At 35.9% G+C, this 17,941-nt stretch overlaps 1 protein-coding gene across 2 annotated transcripts; it reads right to left on the bottom strand.

Annotated features, from left to right (window-relative positions):
- Nucleotides 1-6,044: 6,044 nt before the first annotated feature.
- LOC106879047 (uncharacterized) lies at nucleotides 6,045-14,308 on the bottom strand. Of its 2 annotated transcripts, XM_052969702.2 has the most exons (3): nucleotides 12,712-14,308; nucleotides 8,573-8,637; nucleotides 6,045-6,360 (listed from the first exon to the last, which is right to left on the bottom strand). In XM_052969702.2, exons 1-3 carry the CDS (start codon nucleotides 13,406-13,408, stop codon nucleotides 6,277-6,279), a joined length of 846 nt encoding a protein of 281 aa, XP_052825662.1. In that variant the 5' UTR covers nucleotides 13,409-14,308; the 3' UTR covers nucleotides 6,045-6,276. The 2 variants fall into 2 exon arrangements, with proteins under 2 accessions (XP_052825662.1, XP_014783955.1); XM_014928469.3 differs by lacking the exon at nucleotides 8,573-8,637.
- Nucleotides 14,309-17,941: the final 3,633 nt, after the last annotated feature.

A 17,941-nucleotide genomic window follows, 5' to 3' on the forward strand; every position in this document is an offset into this window, starting at 1 on the left:
AAGGGAGATAACTCGTCATAAAGGGAAGTAAGTCACACCGATATATATGTACACACACATGACTTATTGCTTACGTCTACAAAATCCACTCGAGTCTATGGTCTGCCCGGAACTATAGTGGAAGATACTTGCAGAAGGTGCAGCTCAGTGGACCAAACAAAAAAACCACAAGGTTGGGAAGCAAGCTTCTTATCACACGTGTAACTCAGTCACGACTCATGGCTCGCCACTTCATCTTTCGTGGATATCCCCTTACCACTATCCACACCGTCCTTGCCAGAGCACGTTCCATGGAGCGTGCCGCTGCTCTCTCTCCCCGCGGTTACCCGTCTCGGCAAGTCTCCCGCCCCCTCCCCCCAACAACCTTTAAAAAAATTTTTTTTCGACACAAACCCCACTTTTGGGCTACGGGGAATACGAATCTGCAAAAAAAAATTGGCAAAAATCGGCATTTTTAAATTACCCCCCCCCCCCCCCCCAATTCCTTCATTTTTTAAAAACTCTTTTCAGAAATTTTTTTTTTTTTTTCAAAATATGCGGAAAAATACGGAGATTATGATTCTGAAAAAAAATTTCCAAAAATTTTTGTAAAACTTTTTTTTAAGAATTTTTTTTCTTTTCTAAATATGCATAAAAATACGGACATTATGATTTGGACAAACATTTCAAAACATTTCTGTAGTTACAGTTAGGGTTAGGGCTAGGGTTTTAAGGTTAGGGTTAATGTTGGGGAGAAAAGTCACAATTGAAGAATTTTTTGTGGGGAGGGGGGAATTTAACAATACCGATTTTTGGCAATTTTCCGGAACCTCCTTATCTGAAAACGGGGGTTTTGGGCAAAAAAAAAATTTTTTAATAAACAAATTGCCCTGAAACCTCCTTCCTCTCTTCACTCCTACCTTCCCTCGATACCCCCCTCCATCCACACACCCACCTCTACCCCCTCACCCCACCCCATACACACTAGCACTGACCACTTCCCAGCACCCACACTATCATCCACACACCCACACTTACACATCCACATGTCAAAGTCACCAGCCCCTATCCAAATGCACACACACACACACGCATGCGTACCTTCATTTTGGGATCGTCAATACTTTATTATCTCCCCTTCTTCCAAGTTCTCCTGTCTTACTACCTTTGTCCAGCCAGCTGCCATGATTGACTGCTAGCTCCAAAAGTTTTTTTATTCTCTCTCTGTTCCTTTCTGTTGAAGAGCATAGGCTCTTCTCACCTTCCCGAGCATTAAACTAATACACCTGTTTGTTGATTATACACCTGTCTTCGTCTTTTGTTTTTCTGTAAATTTTAACGATATATATATATATCAGTGGTGCTGATGCTGCTCATAAGAAAGGAGCAAATAATACAATGTGCCTGTAGGTTATAACACCTGGGCAATGCTGGGAGGTATTGCTAGTGTGTGTGTGTGTATATATATATATATATATATATATACACACACACACACACACATTAGCAATGCCTCCCAGCATTGCCCAGGTGTTATAACCTACAGGCACATTGTATTATTTGCTCCTTTCTTATGAGCAGCATCAGCACCACTGATATATAGTTAATGGCATAATGGAAGATATTGTTTCCTGAAAAGTGAAGGGGAGGGTACAATTTGCATGGGTTTGCATGAAAGTGCTTTCTGTTCTTAAGAAGGATCACAATCTATGTATTCTTTCATCGTATAAAGCGGGGTTAATACGATTTTGTCCAGAAATTACGTTTTCAAAATTTTAATTTCTCCACCATCCTCACCACAATTTTTTAATTTGTAACTTTTTTAAAACTTTTTTTTTTGTTATCTATGTAGGAAAATAGAGATTACGAATCTGGGAAATATATGTATATCTTTAGTTTTTGTTAAAGAAACACTCAATGACCCTTCCCCCACCTTGCTCACCCATCACCTACTCGCTTTCACTTTTGTCTGATGTTTCCCACATGCATAGAATTCTACTGAAATAGCAAACTTAAAAAATACCAGACCAGCACCAGAAAATCTGACATGCTAGAAACAACAGGTAAACAACATTATTTCTGAAGAAACTTCCCAGCTTTCTAAAAGGCTGAAAGTGAAACATTGGAAGTGTGTAGCTTTTTGAAAGTGTTGAGGTGATGGGTAAAATTCTTAAAGATTCATACTCTCTGTTTTTGTCAATGTATTACCAAGAAAAAGTATTTGAAAAAAGTAGAAAATTAATTTGGTGTGGAGAGGGAGAAAATTAAAATATTAAGAACGTGTTTTGTGGCTGAAATCCTAATGTCTTGTATCGCAATCATAGGAATTTGAAGATATTTCTCTATATGTTATGATGAAATACAGTCACTCTCTCTCTCTCACACACAAAAACGATGTATGCATATGTATTTGTGGGCGAAGGTAAAGAATATGCACACCCGGTGTTTAGGATTAGGGTTATGCCCAAAACGGGTGGTGTATGTATTCTTTGCCTCCACCTATTTATGTATATGTATATGAAAGATATGTGTGTGTGAGAGAAAGAGAGAGTGAATGACACACATACATGCAAAAAATTCATATCACAACACACACCTTCACTCACTCACTCATTCTCTCTCTCTCTCACACACACACATGTCCATTTCACATATACGTACATTTTTCACTTTATCCTCTCTTTCAATTTCTGCTCTCTTCAAAGCATAAAGAAATTAAACTAATTTTACAGAAATTAATGAACAATCTTATGATCCCATATATGTCAAGTTGACAACTTTGCTTCTTCCAACGAAAAAATGCCATAAAATAACTTCCTTTGATACCCACACATACACACTTTAGGTAAAACTGCTGTGCGAATTATGTTATTTCTTTGCAGTGTGCATGAGCAAATTTAAAGCTCAAATCCAATTGAAATGAGCTTTTTCTATTTTGCAATTTGTGTTTGTGATGAGCATATTTAAAAACCTGATCTATGTTGCCAACATAGGTAAGAGCTCCTTGAATTTTCTCCCTCCTTTTCTTATTTCAGCAACAATACTTTCTGAACATCTTCCTCCACTTAGGTAACAGAAGTTATCAACTGCCTCTAGGGAACCTCCCAGGCATTCGAGATAATCTATTTCCTATGTATTTTTACACCTTTGCTACGTATCAAGTAAGGCCATTCACATGAAGGGAGTAGACTCTTGTTTGTTTTCCAAGTTACTATAACTTTGATCTTTGCTAAGTTAACTTTAAGGCCTTTGATTCCAGGTTTTGCTTCCTCACCTGGAATTTCTTTTCTAATTCTCTTACAGATTCTTCTATGAGAATGATGTCATCAGTATATAGTAGCTATAGCAGTTCCAAAGGGAAGCCAGTCTTAAATTCCGCTGTTATGGCTTAGATGACAATGGTAAATAGAAGGGTACCGAGAACTGAGCCTTGGAGAATTCTCACCTGTACTCTAAATTCATTGCTGTACTCATAGCTCACTTGCACCTTACTGGTAGTATCCCAATACATGGCTTGTACAGCTTTCACAAGCCATTCATCTATCTCTAGCTAGATACGTTGTTAAAGGTTTTCTCCAGGTCAACAAATGCCAACTACAATGGCATATTCTTAGCTAAATATTTCTGCAGTTTCTTGACTATGAAAAAGGCATAACTGATGGTAACATTCTAGGTGATAATATATATTGTGTGTGCATGAGAGAGAGAGAGAGAGATTTTCATAATCTTTCTCTATATTTTGGTGTACAAGAAACCTTGGTGAAGAGAAATAGATGTCACACATGACATCAGAAACATGTATTGTAATAAATTGGCATTTAAGGCCCCACATCTATTTAATTATCTTCCAAAAAGGCTATGAGAGTCCACGCGAGTAAAATAGGAATCAAAAGGGTCCATAGGTAAAAAATGGTTGAAAGCCACTGTTATAGACCATGTTATGCTATATTGAAGTCTATCTTCTTTTAGACCAGGTTGGAAGAACTTGTTTAAAAAGCCACCTGATGCAAGATAATTAACTGCACATCTCACCTATGAGCTACAGGTGTGAGAATGACTCAAGAAAACTGTAGTGGTTTTGAATAAAGAATCATTTTATGTCTTTAATCTATTTGATATGATAAAACTTCATCATATCTAATCATTCATATAATTCACTGAGCTTTCAGTCATATATGACTTAAGAAATCCATCGAACATTTGAACTTGTATTACTGACTATAATGTGAAACTTATTGAATAATGGAATTTGCATGAACATTTTATCTTGAACATTCAATCTCTCCTAAACTTTTTTTGTTTTTATTTACCTGTGAAAAACCAAAAAAAATTGCCAAGATCTGTTACAAAATTTTAAAGCAACCACACATTCTAAGACTCAAATGCATTTTCAACCCCCAAAACAAACCCAAATACAAACACACACACACACATATATATATACACACACACACATATATATATATACATACACACACACACATATATATGTGTATTTATATATATATATATATATATATATATTTATATATATGTGTGTGTGTGTGTATAAATATATATATCATCATCATTTAACATCTGCCTTCCATACTGGGATGGCTTGGATGGTTTGACAGGAGCCAGCCAGGTAGAAGACTACACAAGTCTTCTGTCTGTTTTGGCATGGGTTTTACAGCTAGATGCCCTTTCTAACACCAACCACCCAGCAGATTTTACATATCAGTATCTATCTATCTTTCCATGTATAAATATATACATACACATTGCACACTCTCTTAGCCCCATACACTACACAGCTACAAAGGAGATTCTAAGTGGCCAGTGGGTCTGCTAAAAGTAGCAGCTAAGTTGCTTTTGAATCAAACCCTACAGAATTAAACAATTAAAATAACATATGAGATAATGTAGTCCTTCATACCTTTAAAAAGATGGATATGTATTTGAACATTTGATCCCTTGATCATTATGTGTGTTTGAAGTAACTTTGCTTTCTTTGTCTTCCAATTTTCATCAGAAATAGTTTTTTCTATTTACAGCACAATCATAACTTTTCTTACACAGAGTGTTTAGGGTCACATTAGGGTCCAATATATCGCTTCTGATTAAACTTAATATTTCAATTTCTTTCAAAATTTAAAATATATTATGAGTTTTATTTAAGTTTTTCTTTTAAGTCGCTTCATGTCCAAACACCATAAAGCATTTTCATAACTTCTTTTCTTTTCAATATGGCTATTCTATGGTTCAGTCTCCCTTACTCTGAACTACTTTGAGTTTATGTGTACACACACTAGTTATAAGTTCAAACCAGCCAGATCTGTCCTCTCACACCTACCCTAGAATGTTATTCTAAAAATAAACAATCACATAAAAATCTCAACCAATTCAAAATAATGTAAGCAAATAAGCATTACATTTGACAGAGTTATCTATATGTTACGACGAGTTACGAGAATATAAAGGCTTTGTTTGTGCTGTTCATCAGTAATAATGATTCCATATTATATCACGTATTTTTATCCAAAATTATAGGGAAGATAACTTAGCAAAGTTAAGAGTACATAATAGCCATGAGCAGACATTGAAGATTGTAGGGAATCTAATAGTTTTGTGCTGTTCAGGAGTATTGCTGATTCAGTATTGTTGTTCAGACTGAGTACCTGCAATATAGTATTGCTAAGCAAGATTATGATTTCAAGTCATTAGAAGCATAGGATGATTTAAGATTTCTAACCATGGAATATAAGCTAATCTGTGGGCAAGAGGTGAAGTAATATCTAGATAAGTTAGATGAAGAAAGTTAGGGTAGAGTGTAAGGTGATGACATCTCAGGGTGTAATTAGAAGTTAAATTAGGAAGAAATGAGGATACTATAGGAGAGATAATTGAGCCTTGAAGTACATCCCAGTTTTTTGAGTGAAGAACAGCCTAACAGGCACATTTCAATCCAGGTGAGATAAAGAAGTTCAGATATCTCCCACACAGATAAAGGCTTTACTAAAGAGTAGCTGTACTTCTACTGGAAACTAACTATGCTTCTATACTGAGTTAGAATTAAAAGTTAATTTATAAATAAAAATATAACAACTTTATTTTAAACTTTATACAAATGTTTGATACAGTAAATTAGAGCGGCAAATTTATCATTATTTGTAAAGTGAGACCTCCACATAAATTCTGTTAAAAATGATTGAAATAAGAATGTCTTATGCTTTCTTTGAAAATGTTTTTTTACTCTCTGCCACATTCTGTCTATATTTCTGGTGTGGATTTCTGTATCTTCTGGATCATTGTAATCTACATATTCATGAGTATATATACCTTGTTGGATCTGGTCAATTTGAAGAGGTTCAGTCCAAATATCAGACACAATATGGGTACCTATAAGAAAAAGAACTGCAATGTATCTTTATAATCATAGATTATAAGGTTACAATAATGAGACTGTGATCTATTTTCTTAGAGCACAAAAATGACAAACTGATGATGAAGATTCAAATCTTGGTCATGAATTCTGCTTGTTAAACACTAACCACTTCACAAAAAATGGGTAAAAAAATATTAAAATATGTATGACTAAAATGAAGTGTTTATAAATGTGAGTATAGCAAACTGGTTCAATATTTTAAAAAGGGTGTTGTATAGCCAATCAGACTTCATTTTAACCATTTCTCTTAAACTGGCTGTCATTCATTCTATTTGTTGTCTCTTCAAGACCTCAATTAGAATAGTTAAATTTAGGGCATTCTATACAAGGAATTAGATGTCTATTTTTAATTTATAAGTACTAATGCTTAGACAATGCTGTGATATGATTGCATAAGAGTGATATTTGACTCTGTAAAAGTTTGTTGTATTATGTCATGTTCAATATTTAATAAAATGTTGTTTCATGAATCTATTCTCAAAAGTGTTCCAGATGTGACCATCATGTTCTTTTGTAAATCAGTGTACTATGGATTATTTTTTAAACAGTGAGTTGTGATATGATAGACATTAGGTTGTTATTTCTTGCAGGTCAAATGACCATATAGGAATTCTCTCTTTGTCACATCTTATAAACTAGTTCAAATGCAGGTGAAAAAAAAAAAATGGGATTATCAGAGCTGGAATACCATTAATTACATGTCTGCTTCAACAGATGTAACCGGGAGCTAAACAACAACCTGACTTTGCATTTACTGCATTTGTTGTTGCCATTCATTTTCAACTAACAATTCTTTCAGAATGATTGAAGTCATGTTATTATGAGATGATAATATAATATTAACATCTTGTTAATAATAAGACATAAATCCCTTACTTGAAAACAGGTAAGTGTTAGCTGCAGAAAGGGCATCCCACAATAAAACATTCAATACGTAACTGTCAACCCAAGCTAGCATGGAAAAATGGGTGTAAAATGATTGAACCATCATCATCATTTAATGTCCATTTTCCATGCTGCCAATGGTTTGGACAATTTAACAGAATCCAATGAGCTGCAGGGCTGCATCAAGCTCCAATGTCAGTTCTAGTATGATTTCTATAGCTTGATGCCCTTCTTAATGCCAATGACTTTACAAAGTGTACTAGGTGCTTTTTCCATGGTGCTGGCACTAATGAGGTCACCAAGTAACTTACAAGACAAAGAAAAAAGAAAGAGATGCCTCAAATGAGTGAGAATGTATTTGAGAGAGAAGGAGGTGGCTTTATGCCAAGTATTGAAAGGCTAAAATATCATAGAGGGACAAGCACAGGTGTCTCACTAGAGATGGGGGTAAAGATGGTGGTGATGAGGTGCCAGAGCATATTTTCAAGCCACAAGAAGGTGAGAACAGGAGAGAATACAGATTAAAGTATACTACAAAAATGAATTCTTCAAAAAGGAATAACTGAATAATGGTAGGCTCTGTTCTAAAACACATACACATGTACAAACAACATAAAGCAAAAACAAATTTCATTACTAGGTATCTGAAAATATAATTTTTCTGATAAGATTATCTAAAGATAACTTCAGGTTGAGAGCCATTCTTGTGAGTAGGTAGACTGATTCTGTCACATGGTTTAACACAAACACCCAGTCCATAGGTACCGTTAGTAGATTCCACCATTTTGGACATTTGGGCCAGGACATCAGATTGAGGATGGTGAAAGGAACTTATTCCATTCCTCTTACCAAACTCAAACAGTCTATAAAAAGTTTAAGGCACAACTCTTACTCCTGTGACTAAGCCATAAAAGAATAAAATGAATAAACATACCTAACAATTAATCTACTGTTGCATGCAAGTTGTATATGTATGATATGAATGTGTGATTAAGAAGTTCAGTTCCCAACTGTACAGTTTCAACCTCAGACCCACTGTGTGACACCTTGAGCAAGTGTCTTCTACCATCGTCCCAGGCTGATCAAAGCTTGGGACCGTAGAAGACGAAAACTGAAAGAAGGCCTTCACATATATGTATTTGAGTATGTGTGTGTGTTTGAGTTGGTTATGTCGCCCTGTTTTTAAAATCATGCAATAGTTGTAAATGAGTATATCTGTCATACAAGTGATGCTGTTCATTTCCAGTCTTCTGTAAAAAGAAAACAAAAAATAAAACATGCCTGGCCATGGGAAATATCACCTTCCTTGGAAACATCTGAGGGTTGGCAACGAGTAAGGCATCCAGCTGTAGAAAAAAAAAAATTACCTCAACAAATTCCAGGCAAATATGGAAGAGTAGATGTCAATATGAAAACACAAATGATGAACTCCATCGAGCTGAGATATATAGTCTTAAAAATCATATTAACAAACCTCTCAGATGTTAAGACATTTGATTAGCTGTAGCTGTCTGGTGCTCATTGGAAACAATTTTGGTTAGCAAAACAACCTTTGTTTTAAAAGCACTATTTCAAAAACATCTGGGTAATAATTTACCTTTTATTCTAAACAATCTGGTTTCAGAAATGTCTGCTTTCTTTTTCTTGCAGACATGTCACAAAAATGTGTATTCCAGATGAAACTGTATTTTTTGACATCTAATTAGAATAACTTATAAATGAAGTAAAGACTACATTACTTTAGCTAATGTTATTTTAATGCTTTTAACAGGTAAGGAACAGAGGGTGTTTCTGTTTCATTGGACCTCCCCAGTGAAGCATAGACATGTCTTTATACATTTATTAATGACCGATGACAATATTAAAAAAACAGAAACATATATGATTCACAAAAAAATTTTTCTAAATATAAATACATGGCTGTATGGAAAGAAGTTTGCAACCCAATCACATGGTTCCATTTTCAGTTTCACTGCATAGCACCTTGGGTAACTGTCATCTACTATAGCGTTGGGCCTACCAAAGACTTGTGAGTGGATTTGGCAAACGGAAACTGAAAAAAGCCCATGTATCCAGGGATATCTATTTCCTCATTCTACGACTGCCTGCCAAGATGGTATGTTAATTTCTTTGCTCGTAGCCCAATTTCTGTTGTGCTTGTTATTTTTCCAGTGATTAGTGGTTTTCTTAGAGGATTTTATGACTCTGATTTTCATAACATTGCAGGCACCGAATATGCCCTATTATAATTATATAATTTTGGATTTGCCATTTATTAGCTTTTGCTTGTTGGCCACCTATGTTATTGTTGTTATTCATTTTACCAATGATAATAATTAATACTAATATCTATATAAATATTTTTGAATGTTTATTCATTATATATATATATATATATACATATATATATAATCTGAGGCAACTCCAGGTCATTAGTGTCACTCAGGCTCATCACAGATTTCACATAAAACGCCTGTATAAAAGAAGGTAAGAGACACAATGCACACCACATACTTCTAAGTGCACTGATAATTTAACAATAAGACAGAAATGTAGTTGAAAACATTGAATTTGAATTATTTTTAATTTTTACGATCATAGATAACAACTCAGGCTGTAACATCTGAGCCCAAGTCAGGAGCGTGTGAACGATGTCAAGAGAATGTCTGCTATGAATGATATCTTTTGACACAGGACACCTCTAAGACGACCACCAGACACCGAATGAAAATAAATGAAACACAACCAGGCTCAATAAAAGGAACCCGAGTTATTGGCTGTAATTACATACTTGGAGTCAGTGTTGGCAGAAATTAAATCAGCTTGCAAATACACGTTCACTTTACAAAATTTATACTTGGGCTAAACCTGAACAGCTTGAGTGCCAGAGTCGCTACTGATATATATATACACACACACACACACACACATCATCATCATCGTTTAACGTCCGCTTTCCATGTTTGCATCGGTTGGACGATTTGACTGAGGACTGGTGAAACCAGATGGCTACACCAGGCTCCAATCTGATTTGGCAGAGTTTCTACGGCTGGATGCCCTTCCTAACGCCAACCACTCAGAGAGTGTAGTGGGTGCTTTTACGTGTCACCCGCACGAAGGCCAGTCAGGCGGTACTGGCAACGGCCACGCTCAAGATGGTGTATTTTATGTGCCACCTGCACAAGAGCCAGTCTAGGGGCACTGGCAACGATCTCGCTCAAAAATCCTACGAAGGCCAGTCAGGTGGTACTGGCAACGGCCACGCTCAAAATGGTGTATTTTATGTGCCACCCGCACAAGAGCCAGTCCAGGGACACTGGCCAGTCCACACACACACACACATATATATATATATATATATATGCAGGCTGTTGTGAATGGATTGTCATCTAAATTACGCAAAAATGAAAATAACACTGACATCTCATTTGTTTACCAAAATTATATAGAGATATTTTTAAATACTAAAGAGTAAATTTATTCAGTAAAATTGCTTCCAGGCAACCTCTGAATCTCCAGCAACTCTTCTGAACAGTCTCCTTGTTTAAGTTGTTGAATGCTGGCATAGTCCTTGCTGCCTTTAGTTCATCTTTGGTGCTACAAGGAGTTTTGTTGATCTCTTGCTCAACACACATAATAATCAAGGGGGCTGCAGTATGGGGAGTTAGGTGAGCAGAGGTTACAGGTGATGTGGTCGCAGAAATTGCCTGACAGCCATGACTGGATTCTCCTGCTTGTGTGGCATAGTGCAGAGTCCTGTTGCTAGACAAAGGGTCCTCCAGCAGCCACCCTCTTGACCCATGGCGGCACTACCTCCTCCAGACACTTGATGTAGGCCTCTATGTTGAATCTGAAGTCATGTGGGAAGATGGAGTCATAACGTCACCACCACTAGCGATCACTCCAAACACCATGATGTTGACTGGACGTTTGATTTTTATCACTTTCATTACATGTCCTCAGATTGACACCCAAACACTCTGAAATGTTCATATTGGAGCTTCTGGTGCGAATGCCAAATAGTACAGTATGTCGTTTCCAAGTTTCTAGCAGAGTGAATTGTGTCATGGTGCTGTTTTTCTCACAGACGGTGCCCAACTGACCCTACTATATACTGTGTAGTCGCCAAAATCAAAAACAATGCACGAAATTAAAAATACAAAAATGGCAACAATTTGCACATCCCACCCTGTATATGTGTGTGTGTGTGTGTCCCACCACCGTTTGATAACCAGTGTTGATGTGTTTATGTTTCTGTAACTTAGAGGTTCGACAAAAGATATCGACAGAATAAGTATAAGGCTTTAAAAAAAAAAGTTCTGGAGTCGATTCATTCGACAAAACATTCTTCAAGGCAGTGTTCCAGTAACTATTGATAGAAGGTTAATTTCTTCAATTTCTTTGAAATGTGATTTTGCTATTTTGGATTCCTCACAAGACATAAGTGCAGGCATGGCTGTGTGGCTAAGAAACTCATTGCAATCACATGGTTTCGAGTTCAGTATCACTGCACAGTACTTTGGACAAACATTTTCAATTATAGCCTTGGACAGACCACTGCCCTGTGAGTGAATCTGGTGGACAAAAACTGTATGTAAGCTAGTCATATATGTGTGTTTGTTTCTCCACCAAGCCGCTTGACAACTGTGTTGGTTTATTTACGTCCTCTTAACTTAACTGGTCGGCGAAAAGAGACCTATAGAATCAGTACTAGATTATAAAAAAAAAAAACGATGTACTGGGTCGATTTGTTCGACTAAACTCTTCAAAGAAGTGCCCCAGTACGGCCGCAGTCCAATGAATGAAACAAGTAAAAGATAAAAAAACTGACACTTCAAGTTGAAATGTCCGGTTAATTTCCTCTGTTATGGAGCTGCTATCGACCGAAGCTAAGAGTATATTTCTTTCTTTATTAGCTAACATATCGCTGGTAGAAAGATCCTCCACAAGTGCTTATTATTGTTTCGACTACAGTAAATATAATTTAAAATTTGGTAATAAACGAAACATTCAGTCGCAACTCTGTCAGTGATTTCTGACAACTGAGAGCGAGGGGCATATTAAGAAATGTCACTAAAAGCCAAAATGGAATAAATAAATAAATAAACAAGTGAGAAAATAGGTTGTCTCAAGTCCCCTGGTGGGCGGGGCTGTGAGGATGGAAAAGCGTGTGAACAAATCGTCATGTTTAATACAATTATGTTATTTCTACTGTACGTTTAGCGTTTTGAATCTGCCCAACAACAGAGCGAAGTAAATAAATTTTATTGTTTCAAACACTATTCTGTCTTAGTTAATTAATAGAAAATGGGGGGGGGGGGTGATTTCACAGATATTTTGAAGGAGTCTGGTAAGCACCTGTTGAAATATCATGAAGGCAGCAAAGATAAAAGAAAACCGCAGATTATATCTATCCATACCTGGTAAAATCCATCGGATAATTGCAGCTTCGAAAGCGTCTTTATTTTGATGCTCAATAGGCACCAGAAAACATTTGTCAGTTCCACGTTCAATTCCACCAAAAACACAGAATCTTTTCATATGCTTCTTTTCATTGGGTGTAGGTTTGAAATGTGTGGTCACATCTATTTCAACAACTTTTGGTTCACCTGACTGTAAATCGAACCCGCCAATCTCGGGTGGGTAGGCACCTAATTCAGTCGGGTGGTCTTCCAGGAACCGTTCTAGTAGTTCTCGGATGAGACAAAACAGATCAATTGTTGATTTCTTACTTACGGTAGTCTCATGGGCTATCTCAGAATGGAAATATTCCCTTGACCACATGTACATAAGCCATATGAATGTTGTCAGCGACAGGCGGCTATTCTCGAAAAACGATCCTTTGCGGATTGATCTACAGTAGTTATGCTTTGGGCATCTCCATCGTTTTCCATCTATACCCTTCTGGTAACCGTTAACTGTACACGGGTTCCCGCAAGTGGGACACACAACAGAATTGCTTATAAGTTCATATTTCGCCAGCCATGTAATTGCTTTTTCATTCGTAGAAGTTTGTTGAAAGAGATCACAAAATGTCCAGGTCTCTTGCTTAATTTTTTCGTCATCAATAATGTCTGTGCATATTATTTTGGGGCTTGGTTGTCTTCTCCGTGGCATTATGCTAGTAATTAACCGATGAAAATAATATAAACAAAAAGAAAAAGAAACAAAAGCTTTATACGAAACTAATACTCTGAAAAGTGTTAGTTTCGTATAAATTGTTTTCTGTTTAGAAGGAAATATTTTTTTCCTTTACAGTGCGGATATACCCCTTTCAATTGCAATCCATTTCTTATATTTTTACGTTTTACATGTTGAAAATAACTATTACAAGTTTCCTTTCTATAAATACAGAATGTATCTTTTCAATATATAAAAATAGAAAATAAATTTTTTCAAACTTTATTACTTTCCTATTTCTTCTTCAAAGTATGGAATATCACTTGTCTGTTTTGCAAGTATTAATATTCTGTTATTAAGTTTTTAAGCAATCAAAATTTAAAATGTTACCCCAGCAATTCAAAAGTTACATTTGACTATGTAAAAATAAAGATGTTATTCTGTGATTCTCCAATTAATATAACGTAAATTTTCACTTTGAGGTGTATAGGATTCAAATTAAAGAATATATACAGTTTCCATGATTCGACTGGACTATGCTAGGGCATCATCTTCACTGCTTTTTCTCCGTTTTATAAATCCCTAGACTCTATTTGACACGAATTAGCTCAGTATAGCTTTTAGTACAAAGTTACGTCCCTTTAAATTACACACTGTAAAAGAACATAATTTCCAGGTAGAGATGCACATGCACTGCGACAAGTTCGTACACGGTTTTCGTCGGTGAGATTTGACAAGCAGAGCATAGGTCTGTCCGAGGTACACAAGAAGATGCTTGCTCACGAGAGCTCGTAGAACGATCAAAGCTAGAAGTATGTCGGTGCGATGTGAATTTCTGGCACTATCACGCTATTAGATGTCAGAAGTGAAAGTAGTCGCTGTCTGTCTGTCTGTCTGCCTGTTGCTGGTCTGTCAGCCTGCTTGCCTGTCTGCCTGCATGCCTGCTGCTGGCCTGTCTGCCTGCTTGCCTGCTGAGCTATCTGTCTGTCTGTCTGCTGGTTTGAGTTGATACTTTGGCTTACTTACTTACTGATATCTATCTACTATGTATCTATCTATCAATTATTAGAAAACACAAATTTAATATAAAAACATTTTCCTGAAATTGCAAATTATTTAAAATATAAAAATATAATTTTCAACAGAGAGAATTTATCAAAATAGAAAACAAATGAAGTTTGAAGTTCAGTTTCAAAATAAATGTGATACTTATGCTCCGTAGATACTTACACTCTGTAATGTTTCAAACGCATGGATCTAGGTGTCGAATTTGTTCCAATAACTTCTGGAAGATCTCGTCCTTGAATTCGTAACGCCACATGAATTCTATTAGATGTGTTTGCAGTAAATTCCGGGTTGTCCCATTTTCTCTTTTGTTCTGGTTCTTGGCATGTTTCCATAGGCATTCGATGTGATTTGTTGTGGCAAATGTAACCGGATCAACAAAATTTATTGAATGGTTCACGGTTAAATGTCTATATCCTAGCGTGTTTAGTGTATTATATGAACGCCAGAGGTCAGAAATTATTGTTGTTCCTGGTAAAATCCGCTCTTGTATAATTTCTAAAAGGGTATCAGATGATCGATCTTCTACCGCAACTAAAAAACATCTTCTCGTATCTCTTTCTAACGCACCAAACACCCACTGCGTTTTAACCCGATGGCCAACATTATATTTTCTTCTAACAAACGCACTTTCATCTATCTCCACTATTCGGTTTGGTCCGCCTAACTTAATATTTTGCGCAATATAATACTCTGCACATACATCACGGCAGTAATTCCTCCAATCTGTTACAGCTACATTTGCTATACGACATTCCTGGCCTAAATTCTTAGCTAAATCTCCCTTAGCCCAATAATATAATATATCTATAATCTGCTCGCTTTTCAGTTTGCTATTATCTAGAAATTTCCCTTTCTAATGGAAATCAGTTTTCTACAAGGCCTTCCACATGACCATATCATGCCATCGGACAAATTGTTTTTGGCCACTTCCCTCATGCTAGCTCCACAAGAGGGACATATTTTTTCAGTATTTAACAATCCGTATGTCTTGAGCCAGTGAATACTAGCTGCTGTTGTTGCGGTGGCGATGGCAATGTCGCGGTGATTAATTCCATTTGCACTGGGATATGTAGAAGTCATCGTGAAAAACCTGCAACTAATTTGTTCTCGTGTAGATTTCAATTTGAATTACGCGCGCTTTTGGGTGGGTATGATGGGTATATGTGATTTATTTTTAAAACAATAATGAATAATGCAAAAATACATTTATTCATAAAGTTTAAACTGAACATGGAATGAAATATATTTATTTATAAACTTTAAACTGAACTTCATTTGTTTAAATTCTCGTCCACCTTACCTTCGCTTGTTTAAATTCTACGGAATTCTACAAGAATTAAGAATTCTACAAGAATTACCCATCATGCCCACCAACGAACACCCAAAAGCGCGCGTAATTCAAATTCGGATCTTTTCTGTTTGGCTGCACCAGTGGAAATTTCAAAGTTCATTGAAAATTTTTTAATTTGATGTATTAACGTAATTTTCCAAGCTGAGTCTCAGAAGATGTTTCACTTTTTCCAAAAATATTTTTTTTTAAAGTTGTAGAGATTTAGAACTTGATCATTTTCACCCACAGAATTCGGAAGCGGTCATTTTGTGCGTGCAGTACGTGTTGTCAACTGTAAACAGATGAAATATTGACGGAATTCTGCCTTACGCATGTCCAAAATTTTTTTGAATTTTTAGAAATCTTTTGCAAATTTGTATTCTACACACAGGAATTCATACGACTGTGCAAAAATCAAAACAAAAAACTTGCATGATTTAAGACCTATTTAGCTGTTATTTTTAGCATATCTCACCACCACCTCAATGAATAGTATATATTTGTCAACACGTGCTTTCTCTAAGACAAAAAACATGAATGTGTTTGTGGCTTACAATTGGCTAAAATTACCCGGAATTAACAAACTTTAAAAGTTAGTAACTCTTTAATTATTGATTTAAGGCGAAAATGAACTTCATGGCATTGATTAGCAAATAAAACTATATCATTACACCGAATATGAAATCAATTCAACAGAAATTGAACCGATTGAAAATTGGCAGCCAAACAGAAAACCGAAATCGACTTTGTCTTTCATCCTTTCGAGGTCGATAAAATAAGTACCAGTAGAGTACTGGAGTCGATGTAATCGATTAGCCCTCACCTTCGAACTTGCTGGCTTTGTACCAAAATTTGAAACAAGTATATATTACTCATCAAAAACGTATTGTTACCGAGTTTTCTCTGTTTTATTCATGCGCTAATATTCTTTTCTATTCTAGGCACAAGGCCCGAAATTTTGGGGGAGGAGGCCAGCCGATTAGATCGACTCCAGTACGCAACTGGTACTTAATTTATCGACCCCGAAAGGATGAAAGGCAAAGTCGACCTCAGCGGAATTTGAACTCAAAGCGTAGAGACAGACGAAATAATTCATGCACTAATATTGTAAGTATTCAGTTATGATTAAGGTGAAACCAATCATTTGGTTCTCAACTGCATTTGATTTTATCAAGTATTACTAGATATCATAGGTGCAGGCATGGATGTAAGTAGTTTGCTTCCCAACCACATAGTTTCAGGTTCTGTCATACTGCATGAGACCTTGGGCAAGTCCTTTCTACTATTAGCACTAAGCCGATCAAAGCCTTGCGATTGGACTTTGTAGACGGGAAACCGAAAGAAGACTCTCTGTGTGTGTGTGTGTGTATAACGTAAAGGAACCGAGATTTGAAACTTGGGCAGATACCCTATTAACACTCTGTTGAAATCCAGATTTGGTTAACCATATCGCAAAATAGAAAACGTTTAGAATTGTTTAAGATAAACAATTAAACTGTACCCCTCTCTAATGGTAAATCCAGAGTTTCTTTTCAATAGATTTCTTGTACAATTCAGGGCATATAATCAAGACATCAAAATGACGAATGAAAAATAATACATCTTCAAAATTATTTATTTATAAACGCCCTTTGTTCGTTTTACATTCATACATGTTTTGCTGCAGGATAAGTTTCCTAGTGTTCTTGTATAATAGTTTTGCGCATTTAATTGATTTACATTTAATCAATTGAATTGATGTGAATCAACTAAATGTACAAAACTATTGTATCAAAGGAAACAATACGTGTCGTATTGTAATATGATGTTTTAATAAATAAATAAATTTTGAAGATGTATTATTCTTCATTCCACATTCTGATGTCTTGATTACACACACACACACACACACACATAAATATATAAATATAATGTGTGTGTGTGTGTGTGTGTGTGTGTAACGGCAAAGATTTATTGCAATGGCATGTTGTAAGATGTGAAAGATGAAAGAACAGTGATTGAAGTTGTAAAGAGATATTTATTTACCGTTACTTTGAATATATCCAAAACCACGACGAGTTGGTTTGTACAATTAGTAAATGGAAAAGCATGCGAGGTAAAAAGAGTTAATTTCGGCCGGTATATATGTACAC

The sequence above is a fragment of the Octopus bimaculoides genome, chromosome 7 (assembly GCF_046866305.1).
Source record: "Octopus bimaculoides isolate indiv1 chromosome 7, ASM4686630v1, whole genome shotgun sequence".
Taxonomy (NCBI): domain Eukaryota; kingdom Metazoa; phylum Mollusca; class Cephalopoda; order Octopoda; family Octopodidae; genus Octopus; species Octopus bimaculoides.